The sequence below is a fragment of the Arachis stenosperma genome, chromosome 1, assembly GCF_014773155.1.
Source record: "Arachis stenosperma cultivar V10309 chromosome 1, arast.V10309.gnm1.PFL2, whole genome shotgun sequence".
NCBI lineage: Eukaryota > Viridiplantae > Streptophyta > Magnoliopsida > Fabales > Fabaceae > Arachis > Arachis stenosperma.
This window is the reverse complement of record NC_080377.1, coordinates 15543505-15561172: the sequence shown is the minus strand read 5'-3', so window position 1 is coordinate 15561172 and position 17668 is coordinate 15543505. Positions and strand designations below refer to the sequence as shown.

Sequence of the window (17668 nt, the reverse complement as noted above, 5' to 3'; positions counted from 1 at the left end):
ACAAATAATTGTATATAATTTTTATACTATTTATTTTATCTTTATTTTTACGAGGAGTTCTATACTTAGCGATACAAGCTGAAGCTGGTAATGCAATTCTCATTGGGAGAGATTTTCCTCTCGTCTGGAAAGTCAACCTAGAACGCCAGGTCCTGACCAAATAGCATTGACCATTCCTTAAACACATATATCACTAGCTCCAAACAAGCAAATTAAGCACAATCCCAACACAAACATAACCAAATCTTGAACCATTCTACCATTCTATCACTTAGACCATATATTATACCAGGATAGAGGAAGAATTAAGAATAGCAATAACCCTTTACTTAAAGCCCTTCACCGAGAGTTTTCCACCCATCATCACACTCACTAAGTAACATTCGTCGCCAGCATCCTCCTTCCTCCTCCTCCTCTTCCTTCTTTTCTTTCTTCTTTGTTGTTCCTTCTTGTTTTTCTTCGCGTTCCAATCTCAACAGAAATGCAGGATATGTTCCATCTCAACTTAGTGGAGAAAGTGTTATCAGACAAAGAAGTAAAATTTAAGATATGCAAAAAGACCTTACTCGGTCTCTGGGACAATCGGACTGGAGTGGCTATCACAGAAGTAGGGAGAAATAAAATGGTCATTAGCTTTAAAAACATTACCTATGGATTAAAGATTCTCCACAACGGCTCGTGGAATATCAGGGATAGTCTAATAAACCTGCAGTATTAGTCTCAAGATGTTTCAATCTATGAGGTAAGTCATGAATACATGGAATTCTGGATTCAAGTACATGGAGTTCCAGTTGATTATATGAGAGTGAAAACAACTAGAGCCATAGGCAATATGATGAGAATATTGGCAGAAGTCGAGAACCCAATAGTGGATGGTGTACTAATGAGAGAATTTCTCAAGTTCGAAGTAGCGAGAGATGCCACCAAACCACTACAAACAGGCTTCTGGATCAAGAGAGGAGAGCGTCCGTGGATTAGCTTCAAATATGAAAGGCTACTAGATGCATATTGCCTTAACTGTCGCATAATAGGCCACGATAAGAGAAGCTGTCAGAACCCACCCGCGATGGCGATGTCAGGATAAAATGGGATCGAACATAGCAAAAATTTGACCCCGCGTCATCGCCACTCTCAACACACATTCCTCTTTCTTCATCATTCACTTTCTCTCTCTTCTTCAAAATGTCCCATCATGCCAGCTTGCCTCCACTCCCATTCACACTCCCTTTCTCCCTCCTCCTTCCTCACTCTCACCACTCAAACTCGTCTTCAGTAGCATAAACATTAACTCAGTTAGTTAACTTAACTACTGTTAGTTAAGTTAACTGAAGCCCAATGCCCGACCATCCCACACCGCCAACAATGAACGACCAGCTCTCCAAGCAAACATCAATCTTCGGTCTCCGCCTCTGGGTGGTCGGCGGTGTCTGCGTCGGCGCCGCCATTGTCCTCATCCTCGTCCTCATCTCCCTCTGGCTCGCCTCCAAGCTCTCCACAACCAATAAGAGAAACCGCCACACCATTCCCGACGTCTCCAAAGAAATCCAAGAAATCAAGATAGAGCCCACCCATTCCTCTTCTTCTCCCAAGCCCGTTGGGCTTCCCTGCCAGCCCGACCCCACTCCTGAGCCGGACCCTCACCCGCCGCCACCAGAAGCAGAAGAAAGCAACAACAGCAACAACAACAACAACGCGGCTTTGGGGTTTAAGAGAATTCAGTTTGAGATTGGGAAGAACCACAGAATATCGTACCCGGAACGGGCTTTCGTGAGGTCATCTTCGCAATCGAATCACGGAAGCGGAGAGGCATTGGAGCATAATCAGCAGGCTCCTACGGTGATCCCTGAGGTCTCGCATTTGGGTTGGGGACACTGGTACACCCTCAGGGAGCTTGAAGTTTCCACCAATAGCTTCGCCAACGACAACGTTATCGGCGAAGGAGGCTACGGGATTGTTTACCACGGCATCTTCAACGACAACACTCATGTTGCCATCAAGAATTTGCTCAATAATAAGTAAGCTTTTTTTTTATTTTTATTTTTATCTTTTCTGGTGTGTTGAATGTGTACTACAACTTCAATTTGAATTGGAACCTTAGAGGTCAAGCTGAGAAAGAGTTCAAGGTTGAGGTGGAAGCTATAGGGCGAGTTCGGCATAAGAATCTGGTGAGGTTGCTCGGGTATTGTGCTGAAGGTGCTCATAGGTATTTATTTACTCTCTTCTCTTCTCTTCTCTTCTTATATTTGTGCCCTAATATAGTAATATTCTTTTGTTATAAATTGATTATAATGAAGTGAGTTTTCGCCTCTAACAGAATGCTTGTATATGAGTACGTTGATAACGGAAACTTGGAGCAATGGCTGCATGGCGATGTTGGACCTTGTAGTCCTCTCACTTGGGAAATTAGAATGAACATAATTCTTGGAACTGCAAAAGGGTAAGTAAAAAAACCTTCAAATTAACTTGCATTATTTAACTTCATTTTCCTTTATTATTTGGTGGGCTTTTTTGTTTTATTTTATTTTTCAAGGATAATTTAATTTCAATTTATGGATATAATTCCTTTTAATTCATTGGCATAATTGCTTTTAGTTGGTCATGAGTTAGAACTGCTATGTTTCAATATAGGTTAGCTTATCTTCATGAGGGGTTGGAACCCAAAGTTGTTCATCGCGACATTAAATCGAGCAATATTTTGATTGACAAGCAATGGAATTCAAAGGTGTCTGACTTTGGACTTGCTAAACTCCTTGACTCTGATAGCAACTACATTACGACTCGTGTAATGGGTACATTCGGGTTTGTACACTCTCTCTTGTTCACATTTCTCTTTCTTTGGTAAACTCTTCCATATGTTCCCTTACATATAATCTTTTCAACAGATACGTAGCTCCTGAATATGCAAGTACTGGCATGTTGAATGAGCGAAGCGATGTGTATAGTTTCGGAATCCTTATAATGGAAGTAATTACAGGCAGGAATCCTGTTGATTATAGTCGGCCATCGGAGCAGGTTTGTTCTGTCTGCTGTTGCAAAACTGCATTTGAGATGTTAGTCTTTAGACTCTTTAGATATTGTCTTTTTCACTTGTAAACTGAAAAGCTGAAATTTTCAGGTGAATTTAGTTGACTGGCTAAAGAAGATGGTTGGTAACAGAAATGCAGAGGGAGTGTTGGATCCCAAACTCCCTGAGAAACCGAATTCAAGGGCCCTAAAGAGAGTACTTATTGTAGCATTGCGCTGCACAGACTCGAATGCACAAAAGCGGCCTAAAATGGGACATATTGTACACATGCTTGAAGCTGAAGATTCCCCTTACAAAGAGGTTAGAGCTTTTCTGCTATGACCTCAGTATCATAATTGTTGAATAATTAAGAAATGCTACCTGCGGTTTGGGTTTTCTTTAATTTGGAAGTTCAATGAAGACCTTACATTGCATCCCTGACATTTAATGTTCACAACAGGAAGTTGTTTTGTTACTCATTAATAAAGTTTCTTTATCTTGTTTCAGGATCGTAGAGCTAGAAGGGAATCGGGATACACGCCCAAGAATAAAGTAAACGACAATCCAAAAGAGGAGGCAACTGTTTCCAGCGATGATTGTAGAACTGAAAGTGGGATGCAGGACAATGAGACAAGATGAAGCTACCAAGAAGCGAAGCTGAGTATAGAATTTGCTGCTGGGGTCTCGTTTAGTGACCAAAAAGATTACGGTAACCATCCCTCCCTAGTCCCTTTACAATCTGTTGTAAAAACATGCCGAAATCAATTTACATCCATGAGACTTTTACATATATTGCTCTACTTTGTTTGTGGCTTCTTCCACTCATCCTATACCAACAATAACCTTAACACAAGATTTGCTTTGCTTACTTTGTCCCATGTGTTTTTTGCAGATGTGCTTTTAATTTAATGTCAATCATGTAAATGTGCTTCATTCATTGAATAAAAAATGTTGTAATGCTTCTCATGCTTGATCTGATTATGTGATTGAAAGTTTGTACTTTGTAACATATTGTAGCACCCAGCAGGTCATGTTGAGATATAAATACTCAATTGAGATGTGTAATTAAGTGTAAGATTTATGAGAGAAATTATAAATGTACATATTAAGGTGTGAGTCCACACCCCTTAGCTGATTGAACGATGTAAAGTACTTATAGTTTTGTTTTCCTTTAAAATTGAATAAGCAGTTTAATGGTGAATAATGGATATATTGCGTTGAGTGAAAAGATGTAAAAGTGATACCCTCATGTAACAACCAATGGTACATAAAAACATTTGTGAATGAAATGCAACTTGCATTAGATGATAAATTTCTGTCTTTCCAATGCTATTGTACTTTACCTTCCATGTTGCATTAAGTAGGGAACTTTTTTTGTGATTTGGGGAGACCTTAACAGCTGGGTGAAGAGTGAAGACTCCAAAAAGTGTCCAATTTTGGAATCATTGTATCCTCTCTCTTTGAAGATGAGTGAACCAAGATAATTCTTGAGACAAGATTTCTGGTTAATGGGGCTGAGTTTTTATGCTCTTCATAAGAGCAAGGCCCACAATTGATACTTTTATGGTATGAAAAATCTTTCATAAAAAAGGAGAAAGATAAGTTTCACCAGATCCTAGACCTTGTTGACCATGAAAAGGAAAATTTTGGCATGAATCTTTAAGATGGCAAGGTCTCATCTTATGATAAAGGTCCTTCTGATATTGGTTTGGTATTGCTTTACTTTTCAAAGATTGTAGTTAGGGATGACAATGGTCTTCAGGGGGCGTTTCTCTTTGCAGGGGAGGCGGATACCCCGGGATATTCATGGATAATTAGATATTATTAAATTTTAATTTTTTAAAATTAATTAATATAACCATAATAAAATTTTATATACTTTAAGGAAATATATCAAATCAAACATAATTCAAACACAAATTAACATAATAACAGACATAAAATTTTTAACATATAAATTAAAATAAAATGAGTTAGAGTTATTTATTTATATAACATATATATAAAAAGATATTTAAGTAAATTTTATTTCATGGAAATTTCGCAGGTCTTTGTAGGGTGGGTATCTCAATTCCCGCATTGTCTCTGTTTAGTCGTGGGAGCTGGTCCCTATTTCTGTGAAAATTTTGTGAGTCTCCATTAACTTCCTTTTATGGGTAATTCCCGCGGGTATCTTTGAACGCAGGTTCTTTTGCCATCCCTAATTATAGTTGTGGTAAATCAAAACTAAAATAATTATAATGATATTTGCCATTCTTAATTGTAGTTGTAGTAAATCAAAACTAAAATAGCTATAATGATAGGTTAATCCAAATGTACATTAGTTTTTATTTTTGGGTTAAGTTATATGACATATACACACACACCTCTCCTTTCCATGGCTTTTATATAATTATTTTCTAGTCACAGCTTAAACCCGATACACTTTTCAAGTAAGGCATACATTGATGCCACTTAACCAAACTTTGTAGCGCAAATGCACAGTTAGTTAAGCAATGGTTTTCGTACTACTAGTATTAGGATTTGGTACTGGTAGACTGATAAGAACTCACAATTTTTTTAAGTGGACATTATAACATTTATCCGTATTTTTTTATGTATTTATAATATATTTTTTTATTTTTTTCTTATTTTCAAATTCTTTATTATGCCCCAACTCCCTGATGTATGGATATTTGGATTATTAAAATTTTGAAACCAAAATATTAACCATTTCAAGGAATCTCTTATTATTTGTATAATAAATAGATGTATCTTATAGGTATGGATGAAATCATGTACACGAATATAAATGGTCAATTTACAAACGTGTTTTCAAATACTAAGGACTAAGAATGCTTTATCTACATGTGTAAAAGCTCAAGGGTAATCTATCTACTCTTCAATTTCAAGTCCTATATATTCTACTCATTTTTTCCCGGATCTTAACTCAGAAACACACTAAAAGAAGGAAGTGCTATGAAATACAATTGAAGTCTTATGGCCAAGATAAGAAAGTTGCCATCCCCAAAATTACACCAAACAAATTCAGCAGTTTGGCCGGCATGGTGTTTATAAAAGCGATGTTTTTTGACGGCTGGTTTCCTCCAGCCGTAGGGGGGGTAGCGAGAGCTGCAGGTGGTGGCGGAGAAATCGGAGGCACTTGGCACGTTCCATATGTAGCATTTACCTGCATACACACATATCCATATCAAGTTTGATATTCAAAAAAGTAAAGCATAAATTTTATAGATACTAGAGTTTAAAGAGAAACGTAGCTAAAAGAAGTGAGAAACCTTGCAATAGACAATGTTGTTACATCCACAAGTTAAGTGACCATTTGCTTCATCAACAGCTTCTGAGGCTCCTCCGCCATCGCTCCTCTGTATAACAAATATATGATAATAACGGATTATGATATAACTTTGGCAGATTGTGTTTCTTTGTTCAAAGATAGATAGATTAAATAAATAAATAAAATGTTTTGCAGTTTTGCTAATGACAACTCGTTGATCTGATGAGCCAAAAATTAAAGGCCCAAGAGTTGTTGTTACTTGTTACCGAATATCAAACTTTTTTTTTTAATTTTAGATTTTTTTAAGGGAATTCATTAGAATTTAGAAGGCCCCATATGTTTTATCCCTATTGTTTTTATTTCAAATTTTTTTATTTTATCCCTAATGATTTTGTATCTAACATTTTTTATTGTAATTTATTTTTTTTACTGTCAACAAACTATAGCTTAAATGGTATAAATTTTTCATATTCACCTAAAAGTTAGGAATTTAAATTTCATTCCTAATTTAAAAAAAAAAAACTTATTTTTCCTACTAATATTTTCATTGTGTACTAAACAAGAAGTATCGTTTGCACAACTTTTTGTGTATATATGTATTTTTTATACTTCAATGATGATGTTTCACGTAAAGATCACACTATAAATTTTTAGATCGTTTAGTTAAATATATTTAACAAATCTTTTAATTCATCTAACGATTCATAATGTAAATTTCATATGAAAATATCATTATTGAACTATTTACCATTTTTTTATGCTATAAAGAAACAAAGTTTTTATTTTTTTATTAATCACTTTTAATAATAAAAGTAGAAAATGCATATAAAGACCTATGTTTTGCCCTTTTGTTGCGGTGATCTTTTGATATTGCAAAAGAGAAATGTTAGTGATTTAAAACACTTTTTTTTTTATATTATTGGAGTTTAGGATTTAATGTTTAAAATTTAGTTTTTATTATTTAGAATTGACTAAATATCGACTAAAAATAATAAATTTTATTAATCACAAAAAGCATTGCTCATCCCAAAAATTACACGTTTTATTTAAATAATAGAGAATATTTAAATTGATGTGGTATTAATAGTGATAAGAAGAATGCATACCTGGTAAAAATCAACAGCAATGAAATTTGGCCAGCGATTTCCAGCAGCATGATGGCAAGTCTTCATCATGCTAATTAATGGTGCTGAATTGTCAGCACATGCTTCACTTGCATTCGGATCGGTGCGAAAATAGTTCTGAAGAACAAGGGACCTTGACTTCGTGTTCATAGCTGAAGATTCCGCACGATTTGGACAAGAACCAGCTTTCATTCCGCCATCTCCATCTATATATAATCATTCAATTGGAGTACATATAGTCATATTCGTATATCTATTTAGGATTTACACATTCAAATATTTGCAAGGTAATAATAGTAATAAAGTAGATGAAAATTGTACAAAAATTTAAGAGAAAATTTCACTCTTTTATTGAGAAATATTAAAATAATATTTTTTATTTGTAAAATATACACTTTTTTTTATAACTTTTAAAAAAATTTATCTTTAATTTATTTAAAATTTTTTATGTTAACCAACATTAACTTCACCCATTTTTCAAAAAAAAAAATTATTTTTACAAATATATCTTTTAGTAAATTTTTTTTGTGATTAAAATTTTATTTATCAAGATAGTCTTTAACAAATTATTTTTCTATTGATTAAATTGTATTTTTCAAAATATTTTTTAAAAAACTTTTTAATGATTAAATTATTTTTCTTAAGATACCCTTCAATAATTTTTAACTATTAAAAAATTTGCTTTGTAAAGATATAAAGGAATGAGATGTTAATTTTTTAAATTTGAATTTATCCATCTCAACTTGTTTTAAAATTTTGATAAAGTTGTTAATAATTTTTAATAGTTCTATGAAATAAATTATTTATTAATATTAATTGTTATATATATTAACAGTGGTAAGATTTTTTTAATATAATATTAAAATAATATATATTGATATCAAAAAATTTAATAATAAAGTATAAAAATAATTCTTAACAAAAATTTTGATAAAATCACAATTTAATAACTAAAAATTTATTGAAGGATATCTTAAGAAAAGAATAATTTAATCATTAAAATTTTTTTAAAAGAATATTTTAGTAAAAAATACAATTTAATCAGTAAAAAAATAATTTGTTAAAAAGTGTTTTAGTAAACAAAATTTAATCACAAAAAAATAAAATTTTTGCTAAAAGATCTTTTTTAATTTTTCTTAAAAAATAAGTAAAATTAACATTAGTTAATACAAAAAATTTTAAATTTAAAAAAAATTTAAAAATTATAAAAAGGAAGAGTATTTCTTTTATAAATAAAAAATATCATTTTAGCATCTCTAAAAAAAAAAGGTAAAATTTTTCTCAAAATTTAAATATAATAAAATAGATGGCAACATGAAGTACGAAAATTTTGTGAAAGAATTCTGAAATCAATAATATTTGACATTGATCATAGCTAGCATGCAATTGAATGGTATTATCTATTAAAAAAAAGCTATTTATATATTAGAATTAATTATCAAAATCAGTCACTATATATTTATTTGTGTATAAATATATGTATAATTTAATTTATTTTTAATATATATTTTATTCTAACTTCGTCTATATTACATTTACAGTACATAATCGGTTCTAAATTTGGATAAAGGAAAAAGACTGTATTAAGTTTTCGACAACCAACATAAAAACATAATAAAATCTTCATGACATAAATCAAAAGTATTATTTTATAATATATATTTTATTCTAATAACTAATTTTAATAGCTAATTTTAATATACATTTAACATGATTAATTTTTTATAGGTTAAATTACACAATTAGTCCCTACACTTTCAGTGAAATTGCAAAGTAGTCCCTACACTTTAAAAGTTTATAATTGGGTCCCTAAAGAGAATTAAAATTTGTAATTTAGTCTCCGTCGTTCAAAAAGTGTTTGATTTAATAGAATATTCTCAGAATATTCTCTATTTTGAACATGTGACCTGCACATGTTTGACAACAGAGACCAATTTGTAATTTTAGTGAAAGTATAGGGACCAACTGTGTAATTTAATCATTTGAAGTGATCAAAAACTCCTTAGGCTATCTGAACCTACTCCGTCCCTCCCCAACTCTCTCACTCTCACTTTCTCACTTTCTAAAACGACACCCGAACCCCACCACTCTCTATCTCTCACCTCGGTTCACCGTCGCTACGCCGGATCCACCGCATTTGTGCTCACGAGTCGGGTCTCGCCTCCTTTCTCCATCTCGCCTCTCTCATCCGACAACTTTTTCTTCTCTTCCAATCCCAATACTAAACACCGACGATAAATGAAAGGGAACAATTCCATTTCCAAGCATGCTCAAAGCGAACAATTTAATGTCTAAGAAAAAAATAGCAACAAATCAACACAAAAATAGCAACTCAATTTATTAGTGAATTCGGCGTGGTGACAGAGGCGAGAGGCACGACGATGGTGAGAGACAGAGAGCGTTGGGGTTGGGGTGCCATTTTAGAAAGTGAGAAAGTGAGAGTGAGAGAGCTGGGGAGGGGTAGGGTGGATTCATATAATCTAGAAAATTTTTGGTCATTTTCAAATGGTTAAATTATACAGTTGGTCCCCATAATTTCACTAAAGTTACAAATTGGTCCCTATTGTAAATATGTGCAGATCACGTGTTTAAAATATAGAATATTCTGATAATATTTTGTTAAATCAAACACTTTTTGAATGGCCGGGATTAAATTACAAATTTTAATTATCTTTAGGGACTCAATTACAAACTTTTAAAGTGTAAGAAAATAATTTATAATTTCACCAAAAATATAGGAACCAACGGTGTAATTTAACTTTTTTATATATGCTTAATTTTTAAACAATTATCTTGCATTATTGGTACACGCTCTAAAATCCAACTAATGGTTGAAAAATTCACTCCATTCAAAACGTGACAATGCAAGTGAGGTTTGGTCAGGTCAGATCAAATCGACTCACATACACAAGGACTATCTCATTCACTATCAAAGATGCTCGTCAATAGTAGTAATTAAGCTCAATAAATAATAATAATAATAATAATATCCACATAGAAATTCCAATAATTAGATGTTATGTGAGTGCAGCAGGGGACTCACATTGGTTTTCGACGACATAGTTCCATTGGTAGGCAATGCCCTCGGAAGCTTCTTTGGATGATTTCGACGTGAAAACGATCAGCCGTTGATTCTTTCGGACCATGTCATCAACGGTTGGCCAATCCTCACCATTCTTCGGCATTCTAGAAACTGGGAACCAATACTTGTTCAACTCAGAAGCGTTGAACACTTTGCTTAATCCTTGGGATGATTTCACATAGTCTTCAATGAAGATTGTTACAATTTCTGACGGGTTTCCTTCTAGAAATGATTTAATTTCTCTAAGCACGTCTATGGCGGGTTGCTACCATGCATAAGATGACAGAAAAATCATATTATATCATGATTTATAAAAATACTATTCGCACACTAAATTAATCATTAAAATTAGTTATCATATATTTGTATATAAATATATGTATAATTTAATTTATTGTTAACATATATTTTATATTTTAATGTGTATTCAACACTGATAATTAATTTTAGTGTAATAGTTGTATGATTGAATCGATATCACAGTACACAAAGTCTCTCATTAAGATTTAAAATGATAAATTCATTTTGTTTGCCACTCTTCAAAAGAATAATAATGCTTCCTTATTACATGTATGGGAGAAAACTAGCTAATAATAATATGTCTTTTTCTTTTAATAGTGAAGAACAAATTTGTCCAAAAGAAAAAATAGAGGGATAGATAAACTTATTAGAGCAAATATAAGGGATGATAAGTAATTATTTTAAGAATTTTATTATAGATTTATAAATCTATAAATAAAAGAAGGAAAAAAATATCAAATAAGTTTTTAAGATATCATTCCATCCTATTTTTTAATAAATAAGCCCAATCGTTGTAATTTTACCTTATTTGATCTTCTTTTCATAATTTTATTAATTTATCTCAACTTTTTTAAAAATGACTTTTTTTTTTTTATAAGATCTGTGAGTTGACCATAATTTTTTTCTAATCCTACTTGTCCTATTTCTCAGTTTACTATTTACTTGATTAGAAAATTCAAGTGAAACTAAAAATATAGTAAAGGACGAAATTGACCTACCCAATTAATAAATTGACAAATTAGAGTTAGCAGGTTGATGGCACTTACAAATGAAGTAGCGTTGAAACATTGACCTCCAAAGGAATGACATAACCAGATATCGTTTTCAAAGTCATACATATCTAACATAAGGCCTCGAACACCATTCTGCATTATTATTTAAGGCAATGTAAAATGGATTACCAAAAAGATAAATGATGCATTAGATTCTCTTCAATATTGGAATTTCTCTCTAGATAAAAGAAGCAGAGGTTTTTACATTGAGTTGATGGGTAACGTTGTAATCCTGGTTGGTGCCTGATATAATAGAAGATCCCGTCTCCGACTTTGTGCCGGACACAGCATATGAATTATGTGTCGTCAGCCACGAGTATTTGTTGAACGCCAAACCTTTCACCTACCAATTCAAAAACAGACAAAAGGGCTACTAAAGTGTTTGGAGTACTCAAATCCAATTTCAGGGATTATTTTAAAAGTTTAATCTTATTCCTAAAATCATATAGTTAGCAAGAGTTACTTTTGAAGTTGGCATGGTTGGTTGAGTGCGAGTGCATCTTGGCCTTGTGTTCCCATTTGCAGGGCATGTTTCGCATTGAAGCCCTGCGTCGCATTGGGCTCCTGATGACGCACATGTTTCTCCTTGCTGTATGTGTTCAATCACACGCAAATTAAAACATTCATAATTATATCATGAGTTTAATTTCAGCAAAACTCAAATGCCACTCACCTTGAGGCTTGACGACCTGTTTATAAGACAAAGCGCTACAACAATCATCACCACTTCACTCTGTGAATATAACATACGTAAGAATAAGAAATATATATTACTGAATTTAAATTAATAAACATCGCAATACAGTAAGCTAAGCTATATAATATGTTCATGACTTCATGCCTTCATTTTCATATCGGATTTTTACTTGGTGTTCCCTTCAAAGACAGAGACAAGGAAAGGAAAGAGAGAGAATTAGTAATGTAGTAATGTATTTCATTTTCCCCACGTAACAAATTAACAATATTTATATATGCTTTGATTTATTAATATTGTATACGGAGACTGAACAAAAAGAAATAGATGGTTTTGATGTGGGAGGAAATTTCTAATATTTTGAAAAATTCAACTACCAATTTAGACCCGGTTTCTCTAATAATCTTGAAAACAAATTTAAATCTAACGATGCACAATATATATATATACATTAATGGAGTTTTCTCGAAGATCATATTTAGAAAGCATTCCTTTCTCTTAAATTGACTGAAACAAAACTAATAGTACTGACAATTGTACTCGTAAACAAAACCAATACTTTACAATAAAAAAAAGTTGTGAATATAAATCTAATTTCAATTATTTGTGAATAAATTTGTTATTTTAATTTCTAATTGGACAAGGTGTTTATTTGGTAATCTTAGAGAAAAATGCAAATCTCATATTATATGTAAAATATTCCATCTTTATACAAAAGGAAAAGTATGAAGAGCCAATGGAATATTTATACAATGTGTACAATAGAAGTTTATGAAGTATTAGATATATAACTATTAGTGTTACCTTTTCTCATCAATTCAAGCTTTTGGGATGAGTGGTATCATAACATGGTACTAGAATGTTAGATTCAAAAGGTCAAGAGTTCAAATCTTGGTGGGCTCCAAAATTAGTTTAAGTTTTTTGGAAGATGTTTATTATTCCTAGTACTCGGATGGTTGTTCTAGATAGTATGGGAATGTTCATTTTGTAACTCAATAGCCAATTGTACACATTGTATAGATAATCCATTGTCTCCCTAGTGGTATCCTATATAAAAATGTGATAATTGTTTAATCTATGATCTCAACTTTAAAGCGTGACTATAGTTTATTTTATGGTTATAGTAATTTAAAAATATGACTATAAAAAAAGTTATATGATCACAATTTTACACTAATGTGATTATAGAATAAACTATTGTAAATTTATTATTAAAATTCAATCCTACTTTCTTTGCTAGTTGATTACAACTCAATTATAACTCTACCTACAGATATAGCATGTTTTTACAAATAAGTAATATTATTATATAACTTAACGAGTATACAAATTAAAAATTCAATACAAATAACATAATCGTTCTATAAATAACATAACTATCAAATGTTTAATTTTATATAAAAGTCTTTGTTTAAATTAATAACACAAACAGTTATTAATTTTATACAGTTAATCTCTACTAATTTTATACTAGAAGATAATCAGATGTATGTTTATTCACATAATGGTCTTGAGACCGCTGATTAGCAAATTTCTCTTTGTTCTCCCTCAGCGTGTGGGTGTATTTATCTCGTGATGCAACTACTTCGACTACCCATGTTGCATTAAAACAATATATTTAGGATGCCTAGTAATAATATGTAAAAGAATATAACTAATAAGTTATTAAGAAAATTAAAGACACTACATACTAGCCTGGTCTTAGTCTTCATGAAGGTCTCTGAGCTGCTGGTATACTTGGACAACCTGCCCGATGCCCTATTAGTTCTGTTGGTGAGATGCCGATACCTGAACCTCGCATCAATCTCCCAATAAACTAACAGAGCCTTCTTTATTTTCGGTCGGAGCCAGGTCGTCAGGTGGTCCTGCTCCTCACGAACATCCTCCATCATCTGCTGCAACCGCTAATCCATTCGATGGTCGTATATCTTTCTGATGGTAAGATCGTACTCAACATCCCATATAAAGCACAACTGCATAAAGAAAAATTAAATTAGTCAATTAAAATAGAATATGTAAACTACCTAAAAAGGTTTGAAGCTAAAAAAACTAATTACCACCCATTTCTGAAACCATCGCTCTTTGGTCTCAGAGGAGATCTTCTTGTAGTTGGAACAGGGATGGTCATACATCAGCTTGATGACGTTGGTCATCTCCTGAGTACATGTGTTGTTGTTTAGCACAAACCTATCAACAATCCACAAACAAAATAATATGGCAATATAAATTAAAACTTCATCAGAAGCAAATAATCATGACATATAGAGATTTTTATATAAATTTTGGTAGAGTTTCATCTGTAATTGGAATGCGCCTCAAACCTAAATCAGACACTTTTAACCATTCAAACCTAAATCCACTAAACTGAAAATCAATAATCAGATACTTTCAGATTCACTAAACTGGAAATCAATAATCAAATACTTTCAGCAATTCGATAATCAGGAAACAATAATCAGATACTTTTAGCCATGCAAACCTAAATCCACTAAACTGAAAATCAATAATCAGATACTTTCAGATTCACTAAACTGGAAATTAATAATCAAATACTTTCAGCAATTCGATAATCAGGAAACAATAATCAGATACTTTTAGCCATTCAAACCTAAATCCACTAAACTGGAAATCAATAATCAGACACTTTTAGAAATTCAAAAATCAAAAAATAATAATCAGACACTTTCAGCCATTCAAACCTAAATCCACTAAACTAGAAATCAATAATCAAACACTTTAGCAATTCGATAATCAGAAAACAATAATCAGACACTTTCAGCCATTCAAACCTAAATCCACTAAGCTGAAAATCAATTTGATAATCAGGAAATAATAATCTGACACTTTCAACCATTCAAACCTAAATTCACTAATATGAAAATCAATAATCAGACACTTTTAGCCATTCAAAGCTAAATCCACTAAACTGAAAATCAATAATTAGACACTTCAAGCAATTTAAAAATCAGAAAATATATAAGACTCAAAGTGATACTTACCCCGTGCCGCAATCAGGCCAAATGGTCAGCTATACGATGGAAGGTGATAGAAGGGCATCAACTGCCTCACTTCCATGAGAGGACTTCGGGGTCGAGGCTTCCGTCGCTGGAGGCAGCATCGCCATGGTAGCGGGCTACTGAGAGGCAAAAGGCGGCGTTGCCATGGCAGCGAGCTGCTGAGCGGTTGGAGGGTCGTGGTCGCCATAGATGGAAGCACGTAGTTGGGGTTAGGGACCATGATGAACGACTGGTCTGCTAAAATTGCAACCTGTGATGTCACCGGCATAGTCGAAGTAGAAGGAGAGGATCCAGAATTTTCGGAGGTACCAGAAGAAACCCTCCCTCTACTATAACCATGACCACGACTACGATCACGACCAGCGGCCTGGTCCGCAATACCTCTACCTGCCGTCATATCTATAAATAACATACAAATTAACAGAAATTCAGAAACATAAATCAACAATAAATTATAATAATACCAACACAGAAATTTCTCGTAAGAAAATTCTAATTTTACTCTAAATCAACCTAACAGCAAAAAGTAGTTTAACTAAATTAAATTACTAACAAAAAATTAAAATCTAATTAAACCCTCAGTCAATGAATTCAAACAAATTTAAATTACAAACCTAAGAATCACAATAGCATGTTTAATTACCTATGTAATAAGAGAAATTCTAATAAAAAAATTATAATTTTACTCTAAATCAACTTAACAGTAACAGGTAGTTTAACTAAATCAAATTACTAATGAGGAATTAAAATCTAATTAAACCCTAATAAATTTAAAACAAGAAGATTAATAAAAAATTTGACAAAACTTGAAACGAAACACAAAGCAAGATATTAGGAGAGAGATAGAGATTGCAGCAGTGACACCGCAGCTGGTGGCGGTGAAGTGAGGTCACCAGAGTGCGACTCGTCAGAGAGAGCGGAGGAGGAGGTCACGAAAAAATACTGGTGGCTCGCGATGGAGGTGAGGATGATAGTGACGGCAATGATGGTGGTGATGAGCGCGGCCGGTGGCAGAGAAGGGAGCAGCGAGGCGATGAGGTAGAAAAAGGAGGAGGAGGCGGTGGTGAGAGAGAGAGAGAGAGGGGGGGAGAGAGAGAGAGAGAGAGAGAACTTTGAAACAAGGAAGAAGACTGTTCACGTATTTAATATAGGACACAATTACTGCTGGATTTACCGGCGAATAAATTCGTCAGTAAAATTTTGTGTGTGACAAAAACACAATGTTTCACTCATCAGTATTACTGCCGAATTTAGCCGCCTATAAATCCAATGGTAACGATCGCGCCAAATTTTTTAGTTTTTTCTTCAAATATTATCAGTATATTTATTGTCAGAATACCATATCCGATAATAATTTTTTAGGGTGAAGAATTTATTACCAAATACGATAGTTAATTCGCTGATAAACTCGCCACTAATTTTCGATAATAAATTCGATAGTACTCAACATTTTTCTTGTAATGATGCTGTATTTTAAAATTAACCTTAATTTTTTTCCCTTCAATCAAATCCTAAATTTGTCCTATAAATTCATTACCCACTAATATTGTTGGGTTGTAGCCTATTCTCATAAAGGCCCAAGCCAAAATTAGTCTATTTTATTTATTTTTGCAATTTTAACTCTACGGTTTAAGGAAAAGATTTACCACTACATATACTTTGATAATCATAGTCTACTATTTAAGTTGATTATTTCTTATACATTCTATTATGCTATGTGTTAATTCTTTATTTGCTGGTCAAACTATGGCCAGCTGTAGTCATCTTGGCTTAGCCATGAGAGACATCACCAAGTAAGTCTAATATTTAGAATAAAGACTAATTTAATAGTTTTGTCTCTAATATTTAAAATGTTATATTTTTTATCTTAAATATCTTATTTTATTTTATTTTAATTTTTAATTAAAATGAAAATTTTTAAAAATAATTTTTATTATGATTTTCTTTTAAATAATAACAAAAAATAATAATTATAACGATTATAATGGTATAAAGTGATTTGAGAATATATTAAAAATAGAAGAACAAGAGAAAAAATAATAATAAAATTGTATTCTTAAAAATTAATTTTAATTTTAATCAGAAGACACAAATAGAATAAAATAAAACGTTTAAAACAAAAATAAGCTATTTTAAAAATTAGAAAACATTAAAACTTAAGCAAAGTATTATTTAATGACTAAAAATAATATTTTATTTAAAAAAATATTTAGATCAACTAAGCAATACTATCATGGTATTTAACTATCACTATATATAGTACGGGTTTGTGAGATAGAAATTTACCTAAAAACTAATTAATGGTGGAAATTTTATTTGGCTATTTTAAAATGTTCAGAATTAAATTGAGTTTTTCATTACTAAAATAGGCATTGGATTTAGGGGTGTCAAAAATTCCCA

General features: G+C 32.2%; 2 protein-coding genes across 2 annotated transcripts; one reads left to right on the top strand and one right to left on the bottom strand.

The window, feature by feature from the left end:
- Positions 1-4: 4 nt before the first annotated feature.
- Positions 5-4316, top strand: LOC130941944 (probable serine/threonine-protein kinase At1g01540). The gene is made up of 8 exons (XM_057870590.1): positions 5-2015; positions 2099-2203; positions 2315-2437; positions 2629-2799; positions 2883-3012; positions 3116-3325; positions 3512-3713; positions 3897-4316. The coding sequence occupies exons 1-7, from the start codon at positions 1336-1338 to the stop codon at positions 3641-3643; spliced, it is 1551 nt and encodes a 516-aa protein (XP_057726573.1). The 5' UTR covers positions 5-1335; the 3' UTR covers positions 3644-3713; positions 3897-4316.
- A 1424-nt stretch (positions 4317-5740) lies between these two features.
- LOC130943165 (PI-PLC X domain-containing protein At5g67130-like) lies at positions 5741-12504 on the bottom strand. Its single transcript, XM_057871058.1, has 9 exons — positions 12399-12504; positions 12231-12290; positions 12021-12146; positions 11763-11900; positions 11552-11650; positions 10446-10749; positions 7385-7608; positions 6280-6366; positions 5741-6173 (listed from the first exon to the last, which is right to left on the bottom strand). The coding sequence occupies exons 1-9, from the start codon at positions 12408-12410 to the stop codon at positions 5982-5984; spliced, it is 1242 nt and encodes a 413-aa protein (XP_057727041.1). The 5' UTR covers positions 12411-12504; the 3' UTR covers positions 5741-5981.
- Positions 12505-17668: the final 5164 nt, after the last annotated feature.